We start from the raw sequence: 25,844 nt of genomic DNA on the forward strand, positions 1-25,844 counted from the left end.
GTTTTGATCCTGGTGTCTTCTTATCTAACCCTTCCTTGTGTTGTTCTTACTTCCTTTTCTTCTGCTCATTCCAGAATTCTGTCCTGTTGATCCATGTCAAAATCTTTGTCCTTCCAGTCTTGCTGCCATACTTACCTTCTTCCTTTCTTCCTGTCAGTCATTCTATCAGATGTTTTTGCTGATAGATTCTGCATATCATACACATCTGCCATAAATTCAAGTTAATTTTTTAGTAGGGAAAAATAGGGATTTTTTTCCATCAAAATGTGTAGGAAAACTAAGTAACAAAGAAGGTAGAACAATTGAATAGACATTTTTCCAATAGTAATATTCACAGGCTTGCACACAAAAACAACTTAACTAAAATGAGTCCTTCCTCCATCAAGAGAAAAATATGTTTTTGTACTGAGCAAAGGAGAAATAGATTGTAATTATGTATGCGAAAATGGCAGTCAACACATGGAAGTGTTTTCCTTATTTGCTTTGTTGAATTAAGTTTGTTCCAGATTTCTCTACAATGTGCCCAAGATCACAACACACTGAAAAATATAGTTGTTCTTTTTTGTTTAGGTTTTCTTTCCTTTCCTTTTTTTTTCTTTCTTATTTTTAAATCACTGAACACAAGAAATATATCAAACCACAGCACTGCAGGCCTCCATGGCAACCAAGTTTCTCAGTGTTTATTAACTAAGTATCTGCTGCCATCTTGTGGATACTGAGTGAATTTGTTTCTGTTGGTGTAATACAGTGTCTACACGACAGGTGTCGCTGAATAGCCATTTTTTTTAATGTCCATGAATTTGGCTCAGTCGCCTTCCAGCAGCTCCCGTTGTGTTATGGGAATAAATACTCTTTGCTGTGTGAAGTCGCCACTAGATGTCGCCATATTAGTTTCGCAGTTCACAATAATTTATACTGAGGATTTTGACATTTGACATCTTTTACTTCCAAGTCAGCAAATATGAATGTTAATTATACACACTGATTCAGCTTTTCTTCTTTTTTTTCTTAACATTTTCTCACATTACAACCACAAACTTTAATGTATTTTCAGGGATTGTTTGCGAAAATGACAGATGGCATACATTGATATTCAGTTTTATGTTTTTTTTTTTTTTTTACAGAACCCCTTTTGCTGCAGTCATAGCTGAAAGCCTTTTGCTGTGTCTTTTGTTTTTCATAATCAACTGACCTATGTTTGTGAAATACTTAAAGGGATTAAATGATTAAATTATAATTTAACTCTGCCTCATTTTTTTTGTAGAAGTTCATATCCGCTGGTACAATTTTTTTTTTTTTTCGAGACACTTTAGCACCTTTGTGTGCCTTAGATTCCCCTCATCTGTGATCAAGCGCCCTTAAATCTAGTGCAAAAAAAAAAAAACTCTTATAATGATGTATGGAAGGATTCAGAGTTAATCAAAGGCCTGTGATTAAGGACTCTTGTGCAGCAAGGTTTTGCTCATAATTCCACTTTCCCAGTCTCAAGAGCTTAATTTACAGTGAAGGATGCGGAATCAAAATTGTGTGCTGATTCTTTTTTTTTTTAATCACTCCTCATTTTGATGTATCGTAAAATACGGGTCTACGGGTTTCTTTCAAAATGATCTTCGTGGGGCTGGCAGCAAGGGGCAGGATTCCACCTCCTTTTCTGCCCTCCCCCACACTCCTTCTCCACCCTCTTCCACCTCTCCATCCATCCATCCCTCTCCCCTCACTGCTCTCTCCTTCTGAAAGCACTTTTTTTTCCCACCCTGTCTCTGCACCGTGCCAGATTAGCAGAGGAGTGAAGGAGCAGAAAGAGGAGCGAGAGGAGAGGACTTGCCGATCGGAAGAGAGACAGACGGGGGCGAGGGACCATGGCTGCTCTCTCCGCCTTGCTGAAGACCTGGGTCGTCCTGCAAACCCTGTGCCTGGCTCTGGCACAAGTGGTGAGTGGATGGGAAAGGTTGAGCCCTGCCGGACTCGGGGGTGTAGAGGGATGAGGGCCCTCGAAAGGGGTCAGCGGGCTCTGGATGTCTTGACGCTGTGAGTTCATGTGGAGTCTTGATAGCAGGTAGAACTAATTAAGGAATTGAGGAATAAGGCAATGCAGACCCAAGTGGTCACTGACGAGCTTTAAGAGATGATCGAGGTAGAAATAGAAGCTTTGAAAGTTTTTCTTCTGTCTTGCTGTTTAAACAAGCAGCACCGGACTATTCTCTGTGGATTATCAACCTCAGGGTGGATGGATTTTCAATTCTTTGAAGCCAACAACTTCCGATTGGAGGATTGTCGATGACAAGGATTTGTCTTTGCCTGTTCTACTCCTTTTTGGGGAAAGTGCACACATATTTCTAAAAAACAGAAAATGTCTTTTTTTTTTTTGAAGCAAACATGGAAGCCCTTGAAAGACAAACATTAGTGCACACAGATGCAAATTCACACTTCACCTACAGACAGTCTTGTACATTCCCGTTCCTTCATCCTGGAATTTCTTCATTCTTCTTCAACGTGGATTACTGTCATTTTTTATTTTTGTAAATTTATTTTTTTTTTGTATCACAAGAGAGACTGGTTGAGGTGAAAAGATTAGGGGCTCAGCTGGGGGGACAGGGTGGGGGTAAACAGTGCCACCCTCATAACCCCTCCCTCCAACATTCCTCTTCAATTCCTCCACCTTTACCTCATTTACTTAACACCACTCCTTTGTTTTTAAAAACTGTTGTCTAGTTCTGTTGCTTTTCATCTCCATATGAACTTCTAAGGCATTTATATGACTATGATATGCTAATTTATATAAATAATAAAAGGGTTACTTATGCAAATCAGAGTGCAAAATCCATACAAAGTATCATCATTATTATTTTTACAGGTTTGCACACACTTGTGTTTAAGACATGCTTGCATTATTGCTTGGGATAAACGATAAAACTGTCTTGGTTGCTTATTTAGGGATGAATATTCTCTACACGGCACATATTAGTAATATAATTCAAATCTACAGAGTCCTTCATGCGTTTTCCTTTCTCTCTGTCTTCCAGAGGGGTCCGGCCGGACCTCCAGGTCCACCAGGTCCTCCTGGCATTCCTGGCTCAGATGGCATTGATGTGAGTATCCGTCCGTGCATGTTTGCCCCGGTGCACATTCTCACAAAGATCGGTATTGTGACCGCTTCCTCACCGTGCAGTACCGGAGTTCTACCAGCAGATGGGGCTATAAATAAAAACACACTGGCACAAAAGGGCTCTGTTCCGCACTAGAGAGGGGTCTTTTCAGGAGCCGAGCGCCGAGTTTGTGTCGCAGTAATGTGATACATGCGAGTTATTTAAAGGAGGCAGGTTGTGTGTCGTGCTGCTCCGGTGGGGGGTGGGCAGGAAGCAGCCTGGCTGTGTGTAGATAATATTTGCTCTAAAATCAAATGAAATAAGCTTTTCGGAGGATGTTTTTTTTTCACTCAGCAAAAATAAAATTCAGTCAGTTTCAGTTTCATTAGAGACTCCCATGTAATGATGAACGCCACTCTTGACTGGCATCTAAATAAATTTATAAAGCTTAATAATGGAGGGGATGAAGGCTTTGCGGCAGGACAGTGTGTTATTACAGAGACGTCTCAATTTTTCAATAGAATATATATTTATGAGAAATTACCCTTTTAACATTGAGAATGCCTAACTTCTGTTTGTGTTTGAAAATGTGGATTATACACTTTAACATGTTGGTCGAATTGAATAATTCCTTGTAGTTCTGTTGTCATTATCCAGGCAAATATAAAAAAAAATAAAATAATTGTTAAACCTTCTTGCTTGTGCAGTACAATTAACACAGCTGTGTGTGTTTCTGCAGGGGGAGAAAGGACCGCCCGGTTCCCCCGGCCCACCGGTGAGTCCCCACTGCGTCACTATTGCTGTGAAGGCTCAGTCAAAGTAATTGTAAGCTCCGATTCACCAAGACATCAACTGCCTTGCTGTTTGTTTCATTGCAGGGACAAAAGGGAGAGCCAGGAGAGCCCGGCCCCGATGGACCGCCCGGAGAGAACGGCATTGACGTGAGTGAACAGGTTGTTGTGAGGCAGGAGTTGCTTGGATGGGAGCTAGAAGGATATGGGTCAAACAAGAGGCTCACCGAAACAACTTTGAATACAGATATGGATTTTCATACGCTACAACTGCAAACAAGTGGGACTTTGTCTAATATATGTCAGCGGAAAATGGTATGAGAATGATATAATATTTTACAAACAAAAATAAGTAGGGGAAAAAAAAAAAAAAAAAAAACTCTTAGTTTTTTCTGTGGGGTTTTAATCTCAGGGTAAATACAGCTGTTCCAGAAACCCTCAAAAGGTTTGCTACACAGTGCTGCAACAGAGACTCTTCTCTCAAGTGGGAGAATTTGAAGAGAGCCATTAGTCGTCCACTCCACACACACACGCCTGACCTCTGTCTCTCTTTGGCAAAAAGAAAGCCTTAGGAGGGAAAAAAAGCAGTTTGCCACTAGCCTTGTAAATGATACAACAAACAAGTGAACGAATAACACCAAAATACAGCATGTTGACATACGAGCAAAATATTATGCGTGGTAAAATTGTGAATGTGTTATTTTTTTATTTATTTATTTATTTATTTTTAGAAAATTATTCCCTCTGATGAGATGTGGGAGATTCTGCAAGTATGCAGATGCAAATTAAGCCCTCTTATTTACTTGCTGCCAGTGCTGCAGCAGTCAAAGGGACGATGATAAAACCATCAGAACACTTTAAAAAGTTTCAAGACTCCAAAATGGACTGAGCTCGAGCTGTTTTGCAGAGGGTGGGCCTGAATTTCAGGCGCTAGGTATCTGAAGCTAGTTTGTTGTGAAGCATTTTACAAACAGATGCCACAATTTCAGATTTTTGTTAGCGATATTTATTTTTTATTTTTTTTGTAAAACCAGGTGTTATTTCTGCCCCACATCACAATTATACACCACTTTTTGTTGGTCCATGACATAAGGAGGCTCATATATTAGAGATGTGACTGACAGTAGTAGGAAGTTCAATTAAAAGGAAGGTTTGTGATACATTTCAGGGGTGATATAAACAAATAATACCTGGGTGGTTTACACTGTGTCAACTAATACACCTATTATTACAATTGGATTACACGTTACTTTGCCATACAAACACACAGTTAACCTTGTAATTACTTAGAAATAATACTGATATTAAACTGTGCTGCAGCTTCTTAGGCCAGTCATTGCATCTTCTCTGATTCAGTCTACATCAGCAGGAAAGTTTAGTTTCACTGCCAAAAGATCACATGCTAACAAAAGCTCACCCATGCAGGCGTTCTGCAGAGATTTAGCCTCTAATCCGCCCTGGAATCTCAAGGTTTATTTCCCAAATACCTACCAGAACAGAGTCGACTTTAATCAAGGTTAACCCAGTTGTAAGGTCACGTATGCCCCCCTGGAAAGCGCAGTGTAAGCAATCTGCTGCCTGGTGACTCTTTCTGTATTTCATTACTTTGCTTTATATATACTATAGCTCACTGGTTTTTATGCTTTTCTGTCCATCTCCAGGGTTTGATTGGAGCAAAAGGTGATCGCGGACCAATCGGTAACCCCGGCCCAAAGGCAAGTGTTTTGGCTGACTGGATTATCCACCAATACATCACTGCTGTGGGTGGAAAACATCCATTTCAGGAAGGCATGAACAAGATGCCTTTCACTTAAAGTATTTGTTCAATTTCAGTCTTGGTACACTGTAGGAGAAACATTTTTTAGTCAGTAAGTTATGCATCTCAAAACATAAAACAAACATCTTTAGCAGGTCCTTAAATTAAATAAGCTGATTGACTTACATTGTTAGATGCTCACAAAAGCCAAAATGAAGGGTTAGCATTTGGAAAAAACTAACTTACCTTTTTTTTTCTTTAGAGATTATATGTGTGAATAGCAGTCATGTTTATCCAGTTGTGAGCACATCTGAAAAACAAGTTGAAAATGGTCATTTTAGAGAACGAACGATACTGCAGAGAAATCAAAAAAAAAAAAATCCAAACGCAGGAAACTTTCTACAGATCACTTTCTGAGCCCTGCAGTGCATGCCACACTGCGCGGTCTGATCTCGGCCCAAGGTAGTCCTACTGAGAGAGATTATAAGAAATGTTGTATCTGCAGGCCTCATTAACATGCTGGACGCTAAAGTTCAGCACAGAAAAATCCAGGCAGAGAAATTGTTTGAGCGCGTCGCCGGGAGGAATCTTCTTTGAGAAAATACCAAAAACAAAACAATTTTTTATCTGAGACGTTATGATAGCACGGTGTACAATCTTGAAATGAAGTCAGAGGACTGTCGTTTTATTGCTAATCTGTAAATGCACAAATTGAAGCAATTACATAGAGTAACAATGGGTGTAATAATACTAAAAAAAAAAAATTCTGGTATGTAGAACAATATTTTAAAGTGTCCATTTTCAGGACAGTAATATTAGAGCAAGTAGACTTATGCAATGCATTTTTACATGCCATCATGTATGGCAAGCAAGGGGTTTCTCAAGACTTAGACTGTTGATGTTTTCCATGGTTTCTTGCTCCTTATGTTACTTTATTTGCTGCCTTCAAATGCTTAGCACACAGCACGGAGTTCCACACTCGTTAAGCAATACGCAGCTTAATTCTGTACATAAGGCTTCACACATTTAATACATGCACTGTTTTCATCCCATAGTCAATTGGACTGACCTTTGTTTTCATTTGCAGGGTCAACCAGGTCCAAGTGGTGAGCCTGGACGTCCAGTAAGTGTCACGTTTTCAAAAGAACTCCCAATTAATGCTTTTTAGAAATAAGATCAGGAACACCTCCCTCCTCTTTTCATACTCTCTCAATAAAACTAAGGTGCACCTGTGTAGCTTCTTAAGACAAATAGTAAGTTAGCAAGTCACAGTACAGCAGCTCAATGTATTCAAAAACCTAGATTTACTGTGGAAAATTTTGCTGAACTTCCTAACTCGGCATCAGAATGAGGAAGAACTGGGATGTAAGTGACTGAATGTGGCATGTTGTTGGTGCCAGAGTGTTGATGTGTTGGGATTTTCTACACACTACCACTACTGCTTGGGATTTAATGTTAAGAGTCCAGAAAGAAAAAAACTAAACACAAAAAAGGAAATTACAGACTAAAAAAAAATGTTTCATGGACCGTTGAGTTTTGATTTCAGTGACATCATTCAGGTTGTATGGTCGGAATTTGGTGTAATAGTGTGAAAACATGTCTCCTGCTTTCTGCCAAAGGTTTAGGCTGGAGGTGGCGTAATGGTGTAGGGGAGATTTTCTTGGTTCATTTTGGGCTCATAAGTGCAAAAAAAGAAAAAAAAGCACCATTTCAACTCCACAGCTTTCCTTGCGAATAGATGGTGACCAACTCCATCCATTTAAAATCATACTGTACCGGCCTTCTGATGACTACATCCAGCAGGTTAATGCACCGTGTCACAAATTTACACTCAACGGGCTTCTCGAATATGACTGTGGGGTGACTGCACAACCCTGGCTTTTGAAGTCACCAGATTTCATTCTGATAATGGAACTCTGGAATGTGGTTGAAAAGTGCATTTGAACTGATGTCCAGCTGATAAATTGGCAGTCATATTTTGTGCATAAATCCCTGAAGAATGCTTCTCACATATTACTGAATCTATGCGATAAAGATTGAAGATAAATGGGGGCTTAATTGTTGTACTACTTGTACTGAAAGTAAACTGTACCGAAGGAAAATGCTTCCGAGTTCAGATAAAAGCAAGTGGAGATTATTTGATGTTTGCATCAAAGCATATGTTGGGATTTGGGTGGTTGTTGGGAGTAGTTTCCACCAAACATGTTTAAATTTGCAATTTTTTTTAAAAAGTCCCTTTTCGCTTTATTGCATTTTTGGTATTGCAAATACCTAATTAGAAATAATAAATATTAAAGATGTAACAGGTGATAGAGCTTGTCTATGAGCTATGAATGCGTAAATGCTACATTGACCCTGTTGAAGACTCCTCTAAAGACGGCCCTGGCCTTCTGGAACCTGTGATGCAAAATAATTGCAAACATGATTTAAGCAACATACAAGAAGGTTGATTTTTGATATCTTAATGCTGATATGGAGTGTCAAAGTATCATTCCATAGGATTTCGTCAAAGGTCACAGTATGTCTGAAAGGAACTCGAGTCGATATCTTGAGTTTATGATGATTTGGCAGGCAAAGCTAACTCACAGTTTTCATTGCTCGTCACAACTTATCAGCTTTTGTAAATAAGAAGACGTTTACATGACCGAGGGAATCTTGACGCTGCTTTATTAGTTGATGCCTAGATGCTTTATTATCTAGCATATTTGTATCCCAGCTGGCCTTTTTGTCGTGCCTGAATGTCTAACCAGCTGCACCCTCCCACCCCCCGTTTTAGCTCTCTGAGGCCAGATGTGACATATGCTGCCTTGAACTTATAATAGAAGCGATTCACACACAGCCTCTCACACACGCACGCAAACAAACCAGCTTCAAATTTACATGTAAGCACAGTCTGACGCCACTAGGTGGTGCTCTGTGTCTATCTTCCTCACACCCTACAGCAGAACTGCAGGTATTCAATGTTATGCTTGGGTGCCACACAATTAGTTAATCCTTTGTTCAGCATTATGGGGCGACACAAGATCCTGCCCAGTGGGCTAAATTACCTCCATGAAGGCCTGATTCCTTAATTATCCTGTTAACGTTGATTCTAAGTAAAAGACCAAGCAAAACAAACTGCCAGTGTTCTGAGTTTGTGAGCACTGTTTAGCCTCATTCAGTACACTACACACGTGTTATCAAATCATTGCTTTTTTGTCATTGTTTCAATTTGCAAAGCATCAGTCAGAGTCTGATAGATATTTCGGTAACACTTTATTTGAAGGGGGTTGAATAAGACTGACATGACACTGTCATAAAAACTTGTCATGAACATGAATAAGCCTTCATGAATATTTATGACTGTTGTCATAAAGCAGTAAATTATGACACTTTTAATACAAAGTTGACATTATTCAAAATGTCTTTGTTATGACAACTTGACATTAACCAAGAAATCATTACTGATATAAATTTGTTATAAAAGTATTACTGATTGCACTTTAAAAATCAGGTAACTTTATGTTATTAAAGGTAAAGTTTAAACAGTAATGATTTCTTGGTTAATGTCAAGTTGTCATAACAAAGACATTTTGAATAATGTCAACTCTGTATTAAAAGTGTCAATTTACCGAATGACGCTTTATGACAACAGTCATAAATATTCATGAAGGCTTATTCATGTTCATGACAGGTGTTATGTCATGTTTATGACAGTGTCATGACAGTCTTATTCACCCCCTTCAAATAAAGTGTTACCGATATTTCTGTACCACAATGAATTAATCCTACTTCCTCTTTCTGTTCCACACAGGGAGTCGGCCTTCCAGGTCTGGCTGTAAGTTGCATGTTTGCTATTTCACAGAAATGCTTTGATTTTTTTTAATTTTTTAATGGAAGTACAATGGATATATTCTAATGTTCTTTACTGCACTATTTGTCTACATTGCTTTGTGTGCGTAGGGTGCTCCAGGGCCAATTGGCCTTCCAGGTCAAATTGGATCGCCTGGACCAAAGGTAGGCCATCGGTTTTTAGTGAAACCTCCCCTGTTTGATCAACTACACTGCTGTTTCACTGTTTCTATGGATTATTACCCCAGTGACCATAATAAAAAGCATCTTCCAGTCATATCCAATATGTCTCACAGCAGTTTGCAGCAGACAAACAGCAGAGGTTTGTTCGAGGTGAATTTAGAAGTGGCTGAAGCCATCGACTTTTATTTAGGGGAAAAAAGTAGCACGCAAATACTGTAGCCTCTCTGAGTAATGATGGAGTTTATTTGACTTAAATAGAAATTACAGCAATGACTGCAGGTAGTCATACCTTTAATTAAAACTTACTAAAATAAGTCATTAAGATGGCATCAAAGGTCTCTTCATAAGCATAGTATTATATTTCAATTATTTAAAACCGGACACACAACACCAACCAATTCCAAGCCTGACATCAAGACTAGTTTTTTCTCATTACCACAGCTACCAAGACTCTGTGAATGACTTACACAGTGACAGTAGCTACTGTCATAAAATGAAAGGCTCTTCTTATTTCCAAGCAGCGATACATTGTAACAAATTACCAGCCTTAAGTCTTCTGATTGCCCTTGCAGCAGCAGCAGTGCATTGCAGTTACCTGTCTTACTATAGAAGGCTCTCGCCATCATCTACACGCCACGGTAGCATCGATGCTAACAATCATTTGCCATCCTTGCAGTAAAACAGGAAGCGTTTCTCAATTCTGCCTCCTGTGGTAGCAGGAATACATTGCACTCAATTGCGGGCATCGCAGTAGAGGAGCAGCTTCTATTTACTGCCACCGCAGCGTGGCATTAGTAAACCACCCATCAGCGCAGCAGTAGAGTTGAAAACTATTGTTGTATTAGGAATGTTTTTTCAGCCATCTGCGGGCCTAGCAGTAGAATATAAAGTGCTTCTTGGAGGCAGTAGATAGAGAACTCGTATTTACCACCACCTTGTGGTAGCAGCAGTACACTACAGCTGCCCGCATTGGAACAGTGGAACTCGATGCCCTTCTCATAACCGAGTCTGTTTGCTTATTTTACTTGTGGCTATTTTCTGTTATCTGCTTCATGTAGGGTGTTTTGGGACCACCAGGTCCTCCAGGACTCCCTGGACCTCCAGGCAAACCGGTAAGTGTCAACTGAAAATTGTTTGTAAAGGGAAATTGTGATCCCTAACCGCAAAACAACAAAGTTGATCCTGATGTCACATTTTAAAATAAAATGATTTTACTGAGGATGCATATAGTTTGGGAAAATCAACATTTTAATGTATAACAAATATTTGTTCATAAATGCTCATAAAAACAACAGTACTGTATTTGCTCTGAACCTTAATCAAAACTTTACAAGGAATTGCATTTTTCAAAAACCTAAAAAAAAAGAAAAAAAAAGAAACTAAGAACTGACTGGATATTTGCATCTCATACCAGGTATGAAGCTCATGCTCACTGGATGCTAGCGCTACCAAGATTTAGACGTCTCCAGTATCTGTGATGTTTAAATTTGGCTTGAAGTTGCTTCAGGGGAGTGATTAAGTTCAGCGAGCTGCTGTCCATACGTTACTGCTGTAGAAAAACACCAGTACGAAGCTTGGGTTTGGTCCGCCTTTCTTTCTCCTCTGTAGCTGCATGAAAAACCTTAATGTTCCCAAATAGAGTTCAGCGAAAGTCGGGATTCCTCTCTGTTTTGTTCTGTTTTGGTGGAACTTTTTAAAGTTGCTCGTTGGAACTTTGCATTGCACACTTAGTTGTGCACATAGAGAACAATGCTGCATCCGGTCAGTAATACGTGCATGCTTTAAATAGGGTTGAACCGGATACAGTCAGTACGAACACTCGTCCAGTTACGATATACCGCATAAACAGATACACTCTCAATAATAACTGGAGACATCTTAGTTGATATTACAGTAATCAAACTGTTCCTACTATTGCTGACCATTTGTTACCCTTCTGCATGTTTCCACTGATAGTTTGGTAATGCATTTTAAGTCTTTTAGGGTCCTTTGCCATTACCCTCATCTTTAACTCCCTCTCTAACAGCTTCAACTCAGACGTGTGACTGGCCTTGTCCAAAACATTCATATGACTTCCATTCAGACAAAACAAGGAGAAAAAAAAAGACTTTAAATCTATTTTCACCAGGGTTATGAGTAATTTTGGACTTGATGATATGCCAGCCTTTTCTTTTGCACAAATTTCTGCAACAGTACTTCCAATAAACCACAGAGTTCTGCCTGGATGAACTTTAAACTTCACAATTTCCATATGACGACATATGTTGCACCAAGACTGCGGAGATCAGTGAATGCGCGAACGGGTGTACATTAGGCTTAATTAGGCTTATGGCTTTGTCAGTCTAATTGAATGTGCCTTATGTCGCCGGATGTGATTACAGGGCGAAATGAAAGGCCTTGACAAACTACTAAGATTGATGATTGTTTGTTCCTGCAGAAGAAGAGGTTGATTTTTTTTTCTTTTTTAATGCATGAAAATACCTGCTGTAACCACAGTGAGCTGTTTATATAGGTCCCAGCAGACAGAAAGTGTTGAGGCAACCAAAACAGTTCTGAGAGTTAGACTTTTTTTTTTTGAAGGTGCATGACTCCCCTGTGTGTTTCTCCGAGTGGCTCCGAAAGAGCGGGTGTGGGGAGAGGGAGTGTCTTCACCTAGAATGATGTTCACTGCCCAAGGGAGTGTATTTGTTTAACTTTAGTGCTGTCCTAGGACAAATAAACCCCTATTAGATCAGTGGGGTGTCTCATCTGAGTGCAGCAGTAATACATCAGTCTCTAGAGATACCTCACTTCCTAACTTAATCTATAAGCAGAGAGATGGAAAGATAGGGAGAGGAATCGCTGAAAATAATGGGGAGAGCGCTGAGTCAGCGAAAGGAGGGTTGGGTGGGTGTGGGAGGGCCGGGGGGGGAGGTAACTCTTTGCCAACTGAGGCCAGCAGACTTCCCTCATGCTTGTGTCCAAATGCCTGTCTAGGGTCCTCCAGGCAAGTTTATTGGTCTCGAGGAGGGTAGTGCAGACTTGCAGGTAAGATCTTTCACAACTAGTTTCTTACATTTATTTATTTATTTATTTTTTGGCATGATTTCACTTCTGTTAACCCGTATTCTTTTGCATCTCTTAAAACAGTGTCCTCTCAACTGCCCAGCAGGACCCAAAGGCCCTCAGGGACTTCAGGGTGTAAAAGTAAGGCTTTGCGTCTCCCTGTTTCTCCCGTTACAAAGTTTGCCGCAGCACCGTCCTGACTAAAGCGTTGCTCCCCAGGGACACAAAGGGCGTGCCGGCGTTCTCGGAGACCCCGGCAGCATAGGGAAACCGGTGAGCTGCGCGCTACACAAGCACCTGTACATGTATATGTTTTCTTTTTTGTTTTACAGTGTTGCACACTCAGCCACTGCTAAGAGTCACAGGAGGCAGGGATTAGTTTTAATGAAGCCCCCCGAGGCACATGACTGCACTAATCTGGCAGCGATTAGTCAGGCCGGAGCTCGGACCTGCAGTCCGCGTGCAGCGGTGTGCCAGATGAAAGAGACGGTGCAGGAGCCAGGTACATGAAGGGGGAGGATGAGAGAGTCAAGGTTCAGGCAGACCTCTCACCTCACCGTTTTAAGCAGAGGTAATGAGCACACCGCGGACTCCTGGGGAGCAGCTAGCCGAGTCCGAGGACTTAGCCTCTGATCTTCCCACACAATGAACCTTCTGGCAGTGCTTAGATTCTGAAAAACACTCGACTCACCCGATAACCACTCCACACAGGCCCAGCTTGGATTTCAGAGGGCCTGCCTTGACTCAAGGTTGCTCTGTCTTTTCTTCATCTTAAAGACACCCGCCAGGAGCTGTTAACATCTCCGGCAGGCTGCTCAGGCTGAGACTCAGATGTTAGCTGAGCAGAAATGCTTTACTTCCTGCATGCTAAAATCACTTGTGAATAAAAAAAATAATAAAAAAATGCTGAGGAGGCCACTCATCTTTATCTCGGCTCCAGCAGAAAACAATGTGGAGGTATGGCACTTCAGGAACTGTTAGACGGCTCTTTTAACACAGCTGACTGAGGATTATCATACTTATGCCGAGATGAGTTGACTATCTCTTATAGACACAGGTTTTATCAGGTCTAACATGTTTTCAAACCTTCGTTTCTGTCACTTCTGATTTTCTGCCTGTAGCTGCTGAAAACAACATTTACTATTTGAATCTTGCATCAAATTGATAAAAAAAAATAAAATAAATAAATAAATAACACTACAGAAATGTGAAAGGTATGGTTACTGCCTGCTCGAAGGCTGTTATTTTCAACAGGGACTATTAAACTGACAAAGGAGCCTCACTGTAGCATATTTTCAAATTTATTAAAGAGGAACGTATATAGTCAGTGGACAAAATAGCAATTTGGACCTGTATAGCCAACATCATTCAACATGTATCATGCACACTGCGTGCATCTGTGTGCATGACGCAGAGTTTTATCAATAATTCTCTTATGTTCACTTCAGCCTCAGTTTTTTGACCCAAAGGCATACATTTTTCATGATAACTTTACAGGGGGCAATGATGTGACGGTTTTGTATATTTTCTACAAAGAACTAGAAAGAAACTGAAAATAAATTATAAGGGGATGACTGAGAATATCTGGGTATTAATTGCTCAAATGATGAAAACTGTAACAGGTCAAATGAAATTAATTTATAAAGTCCATTTCATTGTGCCAATGAAAACCATTCACAAATGTAGAATCAGCATGTTTGTAAGGAAAACTAGAAATAAACGCAATCAACAAGACGCATTAAAAAAAACACCAATTCAAATTTAATAAAAAACAAAAGTTTTTTTTTTCTTCTTTTGACTCGTAAGTATGAATTTTAGTTTAAAACTCACATTTGTTGTAGCTGTAACTTCTTGTCTGCCTGTCCTCAAAATCCAAAATGGTCGTTTCGCACATGAAACATCTATAGCAAGATGACTTCACTTTGAAACACGAAGCTCACTTTGAGTTGCCCACCTTCAGTAATAACGTCCACACCGAAGCTGCTGTTAGCACAGCCTGCGTCAGTGCATCTCTTATAGGCAGAGATCATTTTTGAATATTTTCAGAAACAGTTGTTAGCATTTACATCTGATTTACATCTTACAATCCCTTTCTGTGAACGTGATTAGGTGCATAGCGTTGACACAACATACGAAACCCTGACAGGTAAGGAGAGCCATGACAAAACTCTCAATAAATCACATTTTTTGTAATCTGAAGATGGTCAAATCCTGTCCATTAAACATGCATCCCATTTGATTTCCATTGGAATCAAAGCTGGGAGCGTTGTTAAACCGCAGCTGATCAGCTTCCAGTGTACAACAGCAAGCATCAACGTTCGAGTTAAGATTTCCCTCTGGAAATTTCACACTCGAACAACTCTGACCCCCTTTAACTCCGACCCGCTTTGCATTTTTGCAGCAATGTACCTTGAAGTTCATGTGTTTGTGAGGGAAATTGGGATCTGTGGGCAAATTTGGATTGGACCATTAATTTTTGATTAGCTCGCTCTTGCTGGCTAATTAGTTTCAGCTAGAACTTTATCAAGCTTGACTCAGCCAGTACACAGTATACAACCATCAAAGGCCGGTTAAGGCATCAAAAGAAACCGTCTAAAACTGGCTTTGAAAGTACTTGCTCTCAGGTTTTAAGTTTTCATGAATGAAATGTAACACACATACGCACACGAGACCACAATTTGACCTTCTGTTAGTTTGGGAAATTAACAAGTCTGTTTTATCTTTTTTTTTTTTTTTTAAACAGGGACCCAAGGGAGATGTTGGTATCTCTGGGGAGCAGGGCATCCCAGGACCCCCGGTATGCCGCAGATTCAAAATTAGTTAATGCGCATGATTGTTCGAGCTCAGCACAGGAAACTGGCATTTGTAGTGCTCTGTTCTCCCCATTACTTCACTGACTTTTCCTTTCCTTCCAGGGTCCGTTGGGTCTGCAGGGCTATCCAGGAATGATGGGTCCTAAAGGAGAGGCCGTGAGTGCCGCGCTTTGTTGTTTTCGATTCAGACGGAGTCTTGTTGTCGCTTTGCTCTGCGGATGCGGGGCAATTCAAATTCTGTGCTAAGCACCAAGAAGGCGCAGCACAGCCTGAGCCCCCGTCTATACAAACACCATCCATTACCAGCAATGGGGACATATGGAAATGATGCTAACACAAATCTCTCTCCTTCTCTAATGAGTTGGGGTTGTCTGGGTCCACTGTGACTCCATCTGTAGTTAATGATCCACTGTAGCCATCCATCTTACTGTTAACATTAGCCGAGTTAGCCAAGTTAGCACCCCGGCTTAAAGCCAAAACAAGAGTGGCTGGCTCTCTGCGCTGCTCCCATTAGTGGAGTGAGTTAAGCACTAATTATCCCTTTATCACAATAAATAATAGGCTTCTGCAACTTAACTTTCCCTCTGATCTCAGGTGATTGATGGCACTTTGTTGTTCTCCGGCAGGGCCCTCGTGGATACAAGGGCATCGTTGGACCTGTAGGAATTCCTGGACCGCCTGTGAGAACTCACACACACACCCATACACACACACTTACTTCAAAATAAAGTTCCGATTATTCTAAGGTATCCTTTGTTGTTGTTTTTTTGCAGGGTGAGGAGGGACCTCAGGGGCCACTTGGGGACTCAGGAGAAAAAGGAGACAAAGTGGGTGAAACCTCTACAGTCGTTGCCAAACAACAACAGTTATCTCTGAAAACTTTATCGCATGGCACCGTGCGCACGCTGAGGCAGACACATTTGTTTTCCGCAGGGCGGCCGAGGCATCCAGGGCCCACAGGGGGCCGTTGGCAAAAAGGGGGAGAATGTGAGTGAAGCCTCTTGTTTGTGTGTTCGCTGATGTTTTCAAAGAGCGTGCCAAGTAAAGTCCTTTGATTCATCGTCCGCCCGCTATCCCAGGGTCTTCCGGGTATCGATGGAAAAGACGGCACACCTGGCATTCCTGGAATCAAGGTAAGCGTGCACCTGCTGCTGCGACGATCAGAGTCTGGAAAAAATGACACGTTTAATCTTCTTTTCTTTTCTTTTTTTGTTGATGTATTTTATGTAGGGGGCTCCTGGGCAACCCGGTATGCCTGGCCCTCCTGGTCCTGCAGGGACAGCAGTAAGTGATTTTTTTTTTATTTTTTTTTATGATTGTCCATAAACCTTTGTCCAATTTGTCACAGAACAAAATCAAATTCCAATGTTTCTTCTTTTTTCTTTTTCTCCAATTTGTGCAATCCACCAACATAAATTACGGCATAAATCGGAAATAATGTGACTTTATTTATTTATTTTTACAATTGCAAAAATGAAAACATTATGGAATATACACAAAACCACCCAGATTATAGTTGGCTGCCCAGGTTGACAGGCTGGGTGCAGAGGCATCAATCTGAGAAGCAGACACACCGTTACCATGGTGAGACATGGTGGGGGAAGCATCATGCCGAAGGGATCAATCTCAGCCGGTTAGTCTGACAGGGAGATGAACGCAGTAATTCTGAAGGAAGACGTCTTATAGGTAACAAAAACGTGAGATTTAACTGGAGGTTCACATTACAGCAGAGAAACAACTCAGAAATACAAGCAGAACTACAATTTAATACCTTAGATAAAAAGCTTATTCAGGTATTAGAATGCTCCAATGAAAATCCACATCTAATTCCGGTTAAGATCAGTGGGACGACTGGAACATTGTTAGACTCCGTGTAATCTCACAGATATTTGACAAAATTTTAACAAATTTTGTCAAATAAAGACATGCGAGATACTCCAGACTTTAATTACTTGACACTTTTCTCCATCTTGACTCAACAAAACCAACAAAACCAAATCACACACTCACACACACAAAAAAAATAAAAATAAAATGTTGCAGTAGGTTGGAAGCAAACTCATACGTTTGAGTTCCAGCTCTGGTTTCTGGGCAGTCGTCCAGGGTAACAGAGACCCTTTGACCCACTCTGTTTTAGAATACAAACCACCTTGAAATGGCTCTCCGCAGACCATTTATCATTATCAGGCCGGTGGGGGAACACACAAATGTGTGTGACTGCGTGTGTGTGTGTGTGTGTGTATGTGCTTATCTGCATTGTTTTGACTAAGAGGTAATGAAGCGCGAAAGGCACACTTTGCTGTGTGATCGCTCCTGTGACACTCGGGCTGCGACAGACTCAAGCTCTGGAACTTGGAATTTTTCTACACACTTAAACACAAACGCGCACGAATGAGCAAGGCAAAGCGTTTGGCCCTGGCTCGCAAAGGTGGCTTTGCTGTGCCCAGACATTTTTTGCCACTTCACTGATAGCAGTAACACAATCACGTTTGCACCGTCGGTTTTGCCCTCTGCACGCACACACGGAGTTTGGATTTGCTGTGTTTTAAAAGCTGTGCTAATTTTGCAGGGTTTGCCTGGCACACCGGGAGGGAAAGGGGAACCTGGAAGAAAGGTATGATTTTACATGTTTTTTATTTATTTATTTATTTTTTTTAGACATTTGTGTTTTATTTCTTACTGCATTTTGTTGCTTTTTCAGGGGGAACCTGGACCGAGGGGCCACAGTGGCATGCCTGGTACTCCTGGTCCTTTGGTGGGGAACATAGAATTTATACATATATGCGCACATAATTATTCTTTTTTTTTTTTTTCACTGGTGGATCAAACATTGAGAACAATTGTACACGTTTATTATCCCTCTGTTAGGGTGAACCAGGTATTCCTGGAGAGCCAGGTATGGAAGGAGTTCCTGGACCTAAGGTAAGAACCGAAAAAAAAACAATAATAATGAAAAGTAAAAAAAATAAAATAAAAATAAAAAAAATAAAATATATATATATATATATCATATGAAATAGATTTGTAAAGTTTGTATTGAATTGCCATTGTTAATACATTTGGTGATATCAATAAGTAAGTAAATAAATCCTACCTGTTTCCTATTTACTCAAGCCACAGAGCTAACATCACACCTATTCCTGCAGGGAGACAGAGGACAGCGGGGCCCAGTGGGGCCACAGGGAGCCGTTGGGAAGCCCGTAAGTTGCATTACATAATTATTAAAGCATTTTTTTTTTTTTTTTTTTTTTTAAAGATGATTGCAAAGTGCACACTAAACACCATATTTATCTTTTCCAACAGGGGAGCAAAGGAGAGAGAGGGCCTATTGGTATCCCAGGCCCACAGGGACTTACTGGGACTAAAGGAGACCAGGTTTGTGAACGATTTATGTAAGGAAAAATATGCAAATGTAAAGTTATCCACACATAGTGTATACATTTTTCATAATCATCTAATGTAGTTTAGCAGGCCTGACCATTGGGGGCAGCATTTACCAGTGAAAAGAACTCAAATGAGGTTCACTGTAGATCATTGAGTAAGGCAAGCAATATAAATGATAATCCAAGCATCCTCATCTTCCTTGTTTCGGAGATGAGACAACATTTTTCTTTCCTCACAATCTCTGGTGTCAGTGGCCTCAATCAATATTTAGTTCTTGTGCGTTTCGAAGGATAATAGATTCTGGATGTAGCCACATTCGCATGTACCCACCTCTCTCCCTCCCTCTCTTTTCCTACCAGGGCTTCCAAGGAAAAGTTGGTCCGAAGGGAGACATAGTGAGTAGAACTTTCTGCTTCTTTTTCAAAAACGAGCTGGTCAGAAATCCAGAGCTTGGTGCCCGCAAGATTACCCCCCCGCCCCCACCCCGCTTTGTTCTGCTCTTAGCTGTCTCCTCTCTGTTGCTTTCAGGGCGACCCGGGTGTCGAGGGATTGGCTGGCGAGAAAGGCGAAAAGGTAAAGACGGGTAAAAGCGCGAGGCAAAGCCGCGTCGAGCTCCTTGTTGCAAAGAACCGCAACGAAGTCTGTGGATAGGGAATTTTCTCTCTGAAGATGAGAAGATTCAAATGCAAAACGTTAAAATCACCAGCAAACTAAAAGGAAGCTGCAGTTTACATACTAATACACATAATAACTCAGAGAGGAAGTAATTTATGAAAAAGGGACGAAACTATTTGTACAGGCTTTGGTGTGGATACATTTTTATGCGTTTGTTTACCAAATTCCATTTTGATAGTGAAGTCAGTCGTGTTCATATCCCTCAATATTTGTCACATTTTCCCCACAAAATGTCAAACAAATGGCTTCACCGAGTAAAGCTTTCGTTTGCTGTGACAGGGTTTGTCTGGAGAACCGGGGCCCAAAGGACAGGTGAGTGGACGAGATCGCCGTTCGACCGTCTCGCTGACGTTTTATGAATCTTTCCTCCTGACCACTCTTTGCTTCACAGCAAGGAATCAGGGGGGACCCCGGACACAACGGCCCCACTGGGGACCCCGGGAAACCAGGGGATCCGGGGCCGCCTGGGCTGCCTGGTCCAAGGGGACTCAACGGAGAGAGAGGAGTACCCGGCGTACCGGGCATTCCTGGACAAACGGTAAGTGATTTGCTGCGGCAACATTTCTCTTTTCAGTTTGTTTCACTAATGGGACGCTGAGGCTTCTCTCGCTGCCTCCAGGGGCGCGACGCATCCGACCAGCATATTATCGAAGTGGTGCTAAAGATGTTGCAGGGTGAGCATTATTATCTGTAAATTCACCTTTGATATCTGTAGGTTGGATTAGATGAGCTCATTTCTTTAAAAAAAAAAAAAGAAGAAGAAAAAGACTTTTTAGCTTTTGAAGCAGTCGGATGTTGGTCGTCAAAGGAAAGGCCTTAGGAATGACTATTCGGTTTTCTGGTACAGAAAGACTGCAGGCTGTGGCAGTGAGTGCCAAAAGGGCTGTGCTTGGTGGCGCGGGTGTAATGGGACCTCCCGGGCCTCCTGGTCCACCGGGGGCACCTGGCCCCCAAGGGCCACATGGCTTACCTGGCACCCGTGGTATCCCTGGTATGATTGGAGGTCCGGGGCAGATTGGCAACACTGGGCTAAAAGGTAAATCACCACAGCACTGGAGTGAGATGAGACGGTGCTTATTGTTGGTTTTGTTGGTAATGTCTTTGTCTTTGTCCAGGAAAGAGAGGGCCAAAGGGAGAGAGAGGAGATCCAGGTAAACCTCACCCAGGTCAACCAGGACCTCCAGGGATACAAGGTGAACATTTCCTTTTCTAACTCAAGTATGCAAAGATTACACTATTAAAGCACCTTGCTATTAAAGTGATTTCTAAAAAACCTTCAATTGTGGTTTACCAAGCCCTAAATTATGTCAGTCCTGAACTCACAGCAAATGGAATAAGGGAATATAAGAGAAGGAGAATTACTTCTTAGACTTGTAATTATGTGCGTTCTGTTACAAACCTCCAATTGTTGGATTTTGATTTCAGTTTCAATAGTACATCATTGGTTATTTATTGTAGGATAAGTGACTGGACAATTAAGTGTTATGACTGTTTTAAAGTAAAAAAAAAAAAAACAGGAAACTGAATAACATTTGACATTTTGATAACGCTTTATTTAAAGGGGTGTGCATAAGACTGGCATAATACTGAACATGAAAAAGTCTTCATGAATGTTTATGACTGTTGTCATAAAGTGTCATTCGGTATATGAAAAGATTTGATGCTATTCTCTGTGGGTATCAAATGCTTTCGATTGTCGAGAAAGTCTGATGGTTCCTAGGTTGGACTCGAGGAAAAAAAAAAAGTGCCTTGGTGTTTTTTGATTGGTGACTCACCACCACCGACTAGAAGTCTTTCATCGCCCTTATATACCATCAGCAATAATAGTGCGAGCCTCTTAATGTCCTCCTATATTTCCTATCAACTTCAGAAGCCGCACAAACTTTGCCACTGATGGCGATATAGAGAGCGCCGGAAGCAGCTGCTATAAATAACACGTCTGACATTTCTGCACGTTTTACTGCATCCGTCTCCAACCCCATAATGAGCATCTTTATTTGGACAATTTCTGCAACACTTAGTTTTATATCTGTCAGTAACAGTTAGGGGCTGTTACAGAGGAGCCTGACAGCTAAACCTGCGTCCAATAAAACATTTCCATGTGACCCACAACAAAGTAAAAACTGAATTTGGTCTTTTAACAACAAACCCCGAGTTGTGCTAAACGCTATACCACCATTTTTTTATTCTCGTCGGTTTTATCGGCTTTGTACAACCTGATTACAGGAAAAAAAATGTTTGTTCAGACGGAAGCAAAATGGAAGAAATATGGAACCGCCCATTCATTGGCATTTATGAAAGCAAACACCTGACCTGATATTAGAAATTATTTGCCTTTCATAAGCTACTTTGTTGCTGTTTTCTCAACTAAAAAACATGAACGTTAGTCACATCACTGGATGTGATGGTTAATGCCAAAGGATTTATTGCCCCCCTCCCCTTGTAAGTCGATCATGAATCCACTGCGAAACTTCCAGTCAATTACAAAAACTGAAAAGGCACAGGAATATCATCTTCAGCTGGTCTGTGCAAAACAAAATGGAAAAACGAACCATCGGCAGAATAAGGGTGATTTCATTTCGTTCTCTGAAGTTGGAGGTGACTAGTTAGAAACACGATTGACCTTTGAGTTGGGTTCAATTCCGATTGAATTACCGTCACTCAATGTGCCGTACAATATCTGTGACTGTCAAGTCAGTATTTAAAAACAGAAATGGCGTGATATCGGTAACGGTAGTTAGCATCAACACGACTACTTTATTACTACTAAGGGTTTTTATGGACCAGTTGAAAATGTCTATTAAAGAAAATAGAGAGCTGCACAGGAACGGGAGAGGTAAAGAAGACAAGAGAGACAATAAGCCAACTGAAGGACTTGGCGTTACGTCTGCTGCTATAGGATAGGATCCTGAGAGGAATTTCAAAGGCGTCATTAACTCCAGCCATTTAACAGATGCTCCTGAGTGGGGATGTGAAAGGACTGCAACAGTACAAGCTAAAGGAAATTCGTTCTGTTCTGCTCAACTGGGCGCAAATTAAATAAATGAAAGCCTTTCCTTCAGTGATGTAAGCAATGTGCCTGCATAGGGTTTCGGTCAACTTAAGTTTCTCTTACGACCTTACGACTTCACAGGTCCTCCTGGCATTGATGGTGTGGCTAGAGATGGCAGGCCCGGTGAGAGAGGACCTCAGGGAGCAGCTGGTGAGCCGGGTCACCCTGGTAAGGCAGGGCCCCCGGGTCTTCTCGGGTTCTGCGAGGCGGCAATGTGTCTGGCGGCATCGGCGTACACCTCGCCGAGATTACAAGAGGCGGGGACGATCAAAGGACCCAACGTTTAGAGACCCCTTTCTCTCTCTCTCTCTAAATCAACTGTCGGAGGGAGGGAGGGAGGAAAGAGAGAGACTGCTCTCCTCACTTGGACAACATCAGGAAATGAGAGTTGGGGGGCGACGATAGGGCGGCGACTGGCTGTTTAGCTTCCCAGCCTCTATCCTCCATCTCTCCTAGATATTACAACTGGAAGTTTTTTTGACTGGTGGGATATCATGATCTTAATCCCACACATCACCATGACAACAGCAGCTCACAAGCCACCCACATCCTTAAGAATTCTCCAGTGTTTTTTCTCTTTTTTTTTTTGGATGATGTCAGTGTCAGTCCCCGTCCAAATGCCACACTCCTTTCCTTGGCAGTGAGACGGGAGCAGATTCAGACTGAACCTCCGCGTCTCCTATCTACCGACACACGGTAGATCTACAAGCCGAGAGATGTTTGGGGGAGGGGGGGAGAGAAAATGAAAAAAAATAAAAAATGGTGAAGAATTCTTTTAACAACACGGTCACTTTAGATGCGATAACTTGCGTGTTCTCGAACGTCATCTTACCTCTCTGTCGATTGAGACGTCAAGCCTTAAAACTGTACAATAAGGACCAATAAATGATTGCAGCCCAAGTTTTCACTCAGTACTGTATTATGAAATGTATCTGCTGATCTGAAAGCTTGAGTGAAATCCTTGATTCAACTCATGTAAATTGCTTCCCTCCCTCCCACCTCCCCGTCCTCCTCTACCCCCTCACCCCTCCGCTTTCTACCCAAGTCTCATTTTAGAACCTAACGACAAGCTTTATCTCTTCCCCTTGTTGCCAGGCAACAGCATATCCCAACAGGCACTCCCATCTCCCACAATGCAGTGCTGTAAATCTTTGTAAATGTGTGTTGATTATTATGTGCAGGAATACCATGCAGAACCCTCAGAAATGATGACTCTTCCTCGAGACAATTAGCTATTAGTTCAATTGTGCTTTCCATGCCACTGTCAGATTTCCACAGGATTACTGATTTATGTCATTAAAAAGAAGCTATTTATTGTTCTTGATAATAATCACCTGTAAAGAGAAGAGGGAGGGTTTTACTTCTGGATGTTCATTCTTCCCAAACCAATAAAGAGGAAACGTTTTATAAAATCCAATGTTCTTCTGTATCAATGTTGGGAAGGTATTTAGTCTCTTTCAGAACCTTCTATATATACATAAATATATATATATATATATTTTTTTTCCAACATTAAAAATATTGATTAATGCCTTTAAATAAACTCCCTTGCCTCACATGTTCAGCTTTTAGCAACATTTTTGCTTTACTGAGCCCTGAAGTCACCAAATAAACGAGCACCACACAAATGTACTGTACACCAAGACAAAAACTACAGAAACAAAACATCAAGCGTTCTTGTGAGGAGACAAGCTGTTAGTACCAAACGTTCCTATTCAAAACATCACAAAGGACCTACAGAAATGTACTGAATAAAACAGCTGCAGTGTAACTATATAAAGAGCCCCAACTGGGAAGGGTCAAAGTGTTACTGAGAAATAAACTCCAACAAAAACTTGCAAAAATGTCAACAGAAAATAACAAAACATACAAAAGGTGATGGTGACCACCAATGTAACTTTAAAAGGTATTCTGAACAACAGAACAAATTAAGCAACGGTTGAATAAAACTTCTAGTCAGATGCTACATGGGGATGCCGGCTAGTGGCTCCATTTGCATTTCTGGATGTGCATTTAGCTCTGCTGACGCTAAAATGTTGATCCACCATTGGTGCATAATGGACGCCGTTCAAACATTGACTAAAGCAACCTTTGACTAATTGTCTACTGTAAGGAAATGTGACTGATGTAAATAATGTTTACTGGCATAAGCTTGAGATGTTGGTTTGATCTGTGGTCATAATTTATGTTTTGAGTCCACTGGGTTGGAAACAAAAAACTCCTGAAAATGACATGCAATGAAATAGGATGATGACCTTTGTGGTATTTTATACGAGTGAAAAAACTTCTACAAATATCTGTTAAATCATTTTCAATTGTTCATTTTTATGATTTTTTTTTATATATATTGAAGTTATCATAGTTGTATGGAAAGACCCAGGTGTTGGCAGGAGAGGTGCAGGGTCTATAATGAGGATTTATAGAAAAATTAAAAAAAAAAACCCCAAAAAACCCCCGAAGATTCGGAGGAAGTCACTCAGGAGAAACGGGAACCATGAGGGTTGGGGGGGGAGGGGGGGTACAGCAATAAAATCCAGCAAAGTGTGACATGAAAGCAGACGTTACAACGCCGAGGATAAGTGATTGCTGGAATGATTCGCAGGTGAGATAATTACCTGAATGCATAACAGCTGTGAGGCGAGGCTGAGGATATAAGAGGCTTATATCGTACCTGTAATGAATGCAAAGGGATCTGCAGCAAAGAAACAAGAACTACAGAAAAGAACTACAGAAATTGAGTAACTTCAGACACAAGACTGCAACAAGGCACAGAGTAACTTCAAAAAGTCACAACATGGCACAAATATAAAACACAACACTTTACAAAACAGGTGTGTATTTCAAGGACAGTAATAGGGAAGGTAATGAGCGCACACTGAACGTTTGCAAAGAGAACAAAAAGGTTGCTACAGTGCAAACTACCAACTAAAGCACTGACATTAGTAATTTTAGACATGCTCTCTATAAAAGACGAAGGGCTTTTAAAAATCTGCACTTAGTTGCCAAGCAACTAAAAACTTAATTATTCGAGTTGCAAATGCTACACAATGAAAATAAAAAGTTGGGAACTTAAAAAAAAAAAAAAAAAAAAAAAAAAAAGGTATTTGGCAAATATATGTTGCTGTTTGTGACCGACTTACAATAAAACATGTCAAAGTGATTTAAAAACTAAATGAAAATTGATGTGTCCTTTAATACGTTGTATCTGTTTTCAACTGTTCAACCTGA

General features: G+C 41.0%; 1 protein-coding gene across 2 annotated transcripts in view; it reads left to right on the plus strand.

Moving 5' to 3' along the window:
- The window catches only part of col9a2 (procollagen, type IX, alpha 2), a 179,691-nt gene extending 155,663 nt beyond the window's left edge, over positions 1-24,028 (plus strand). Inside the window, exons 3-34 of one of the 2 annotated variants that reach the window (XM_088010128.1) lie at positions 1,775-1,931; positions 3,024-3,089; positions 3,826-3,861; positions 3,965-4,027; positions 5,539-5,592; positions 6,721-6,756; positions 9,427-9,450; positions 9,576-9,629; positions 10,706-10,759; positions 12,624-12,674; positions 12,777-12,833; positions 12,912-12,965; positions 15,436-15,489; positions 15,608-15,661; positions 16,132-16,185; positions 16,279-16,332; positions 16,439-16,492; positions 16,585-16,638; positions 16,736-16,789; positions 18,075-18,119; positions 18,207-18,260; positions 18,374-18,427; positions 18,652-18,705; positions 18,809-18,880; positions 19,249-19,284; positions 19,418-19,462; positions 19,844-19,876; positions 19,956-20,102; positions 20,184-20,238; positions 20,412-20,600; positions 20,680-20,757; positions 22,698-24,028. In XM_088010128.1, coding sequence (XP_087866254.1) covers positions 1,860-1,931; positions 3,024-3,089; positions 3,826-3,861; positions 3,965-4,027; positions 5,539-5,592; positions 6,721-6,756; positions 9,427-9,450; positions 9,576-9,629; positions 10,706-10,759; positions 12,624-12,674; positions 12,777-12,833; positions 12,912-12,965; positions 15,436-15,489; positions 15,608-15,661; positions 16,132-16,185; positions 16,279-16,332; positions 16,439-16,492; positions 16,585-16,638; positions 16,736-16,789; positions 18,075-18,119; positions 18,207-18,260; positions 18,374-18,427; positions 18,652-18,705; positions 18,809-18,880; positions 19,249-19,284; positions 19,418-19,462; positions 19,844-19,876; positions 19,956-20,102; positions 20,184-20,238; positions 20,412-20,600; positions 20,680-20,757; positions 22,698-22,903 — 2,067 coding nt within the window. In that variant the 5' untranslated portion in view covers positions 1,775-1,859 and the 3' untranslated portion in view covers positions 22,904-24,028. Of the gene's footprint in view, positions 1-301; positions 1,932-3,023; positions 3,090-3,825; positions 3,862-3,964; positions 4,028-5,538; positions 5,593-6,720; positions 6,757-9,426; positions 9,451-9,575; positions 9,630-10,705; positions 10,760-12,623; positions 12,675-12,776; positions 12,834-12,911; positions 12,966-15,435; positions 15,490-15,607; positions 15,662-16,131; positions 16,186-16,278; positions 16,333-16,438; positions 16,493-16,584; positions 16,639-16,735; positions 16,790-18,074; positions 18,120-18,206; positions 18,261-18,373; positions 18,428-18,651; positions 18,706-18,808; positions 18,881-19,248; positions 19,285-19,417; positions 19,463-19,843; positions 19,877-19,955; positions 20,103-20,183; positions 20,239-20,411; positions 20,601-20,679; positions 20,758-22,697 lie in introns of those variants that run through there. The other variant, XM_014985616.2, reaches the window with a different exon arrangement.
- Positions 24,029-25,844: the final 1,816 nt, after the last annotated feature.

This window comes from Poecilia mexicana, unplaced genomic scaffold (genome assembly GCF_051168715.1).
Source record: "Poecilia mexicana isolate PSO_F unplaced genomic scaffold, ASM5116871v1 scaffold_11, whole genome shotgun sequence".
Taxonomy (NCBI): Eukaryota; Metazoa; Chordata; class Actinopteri; order Cyprinodontiformes; family Poeciliidae; genus Poecilia; species Poecilia mexicana.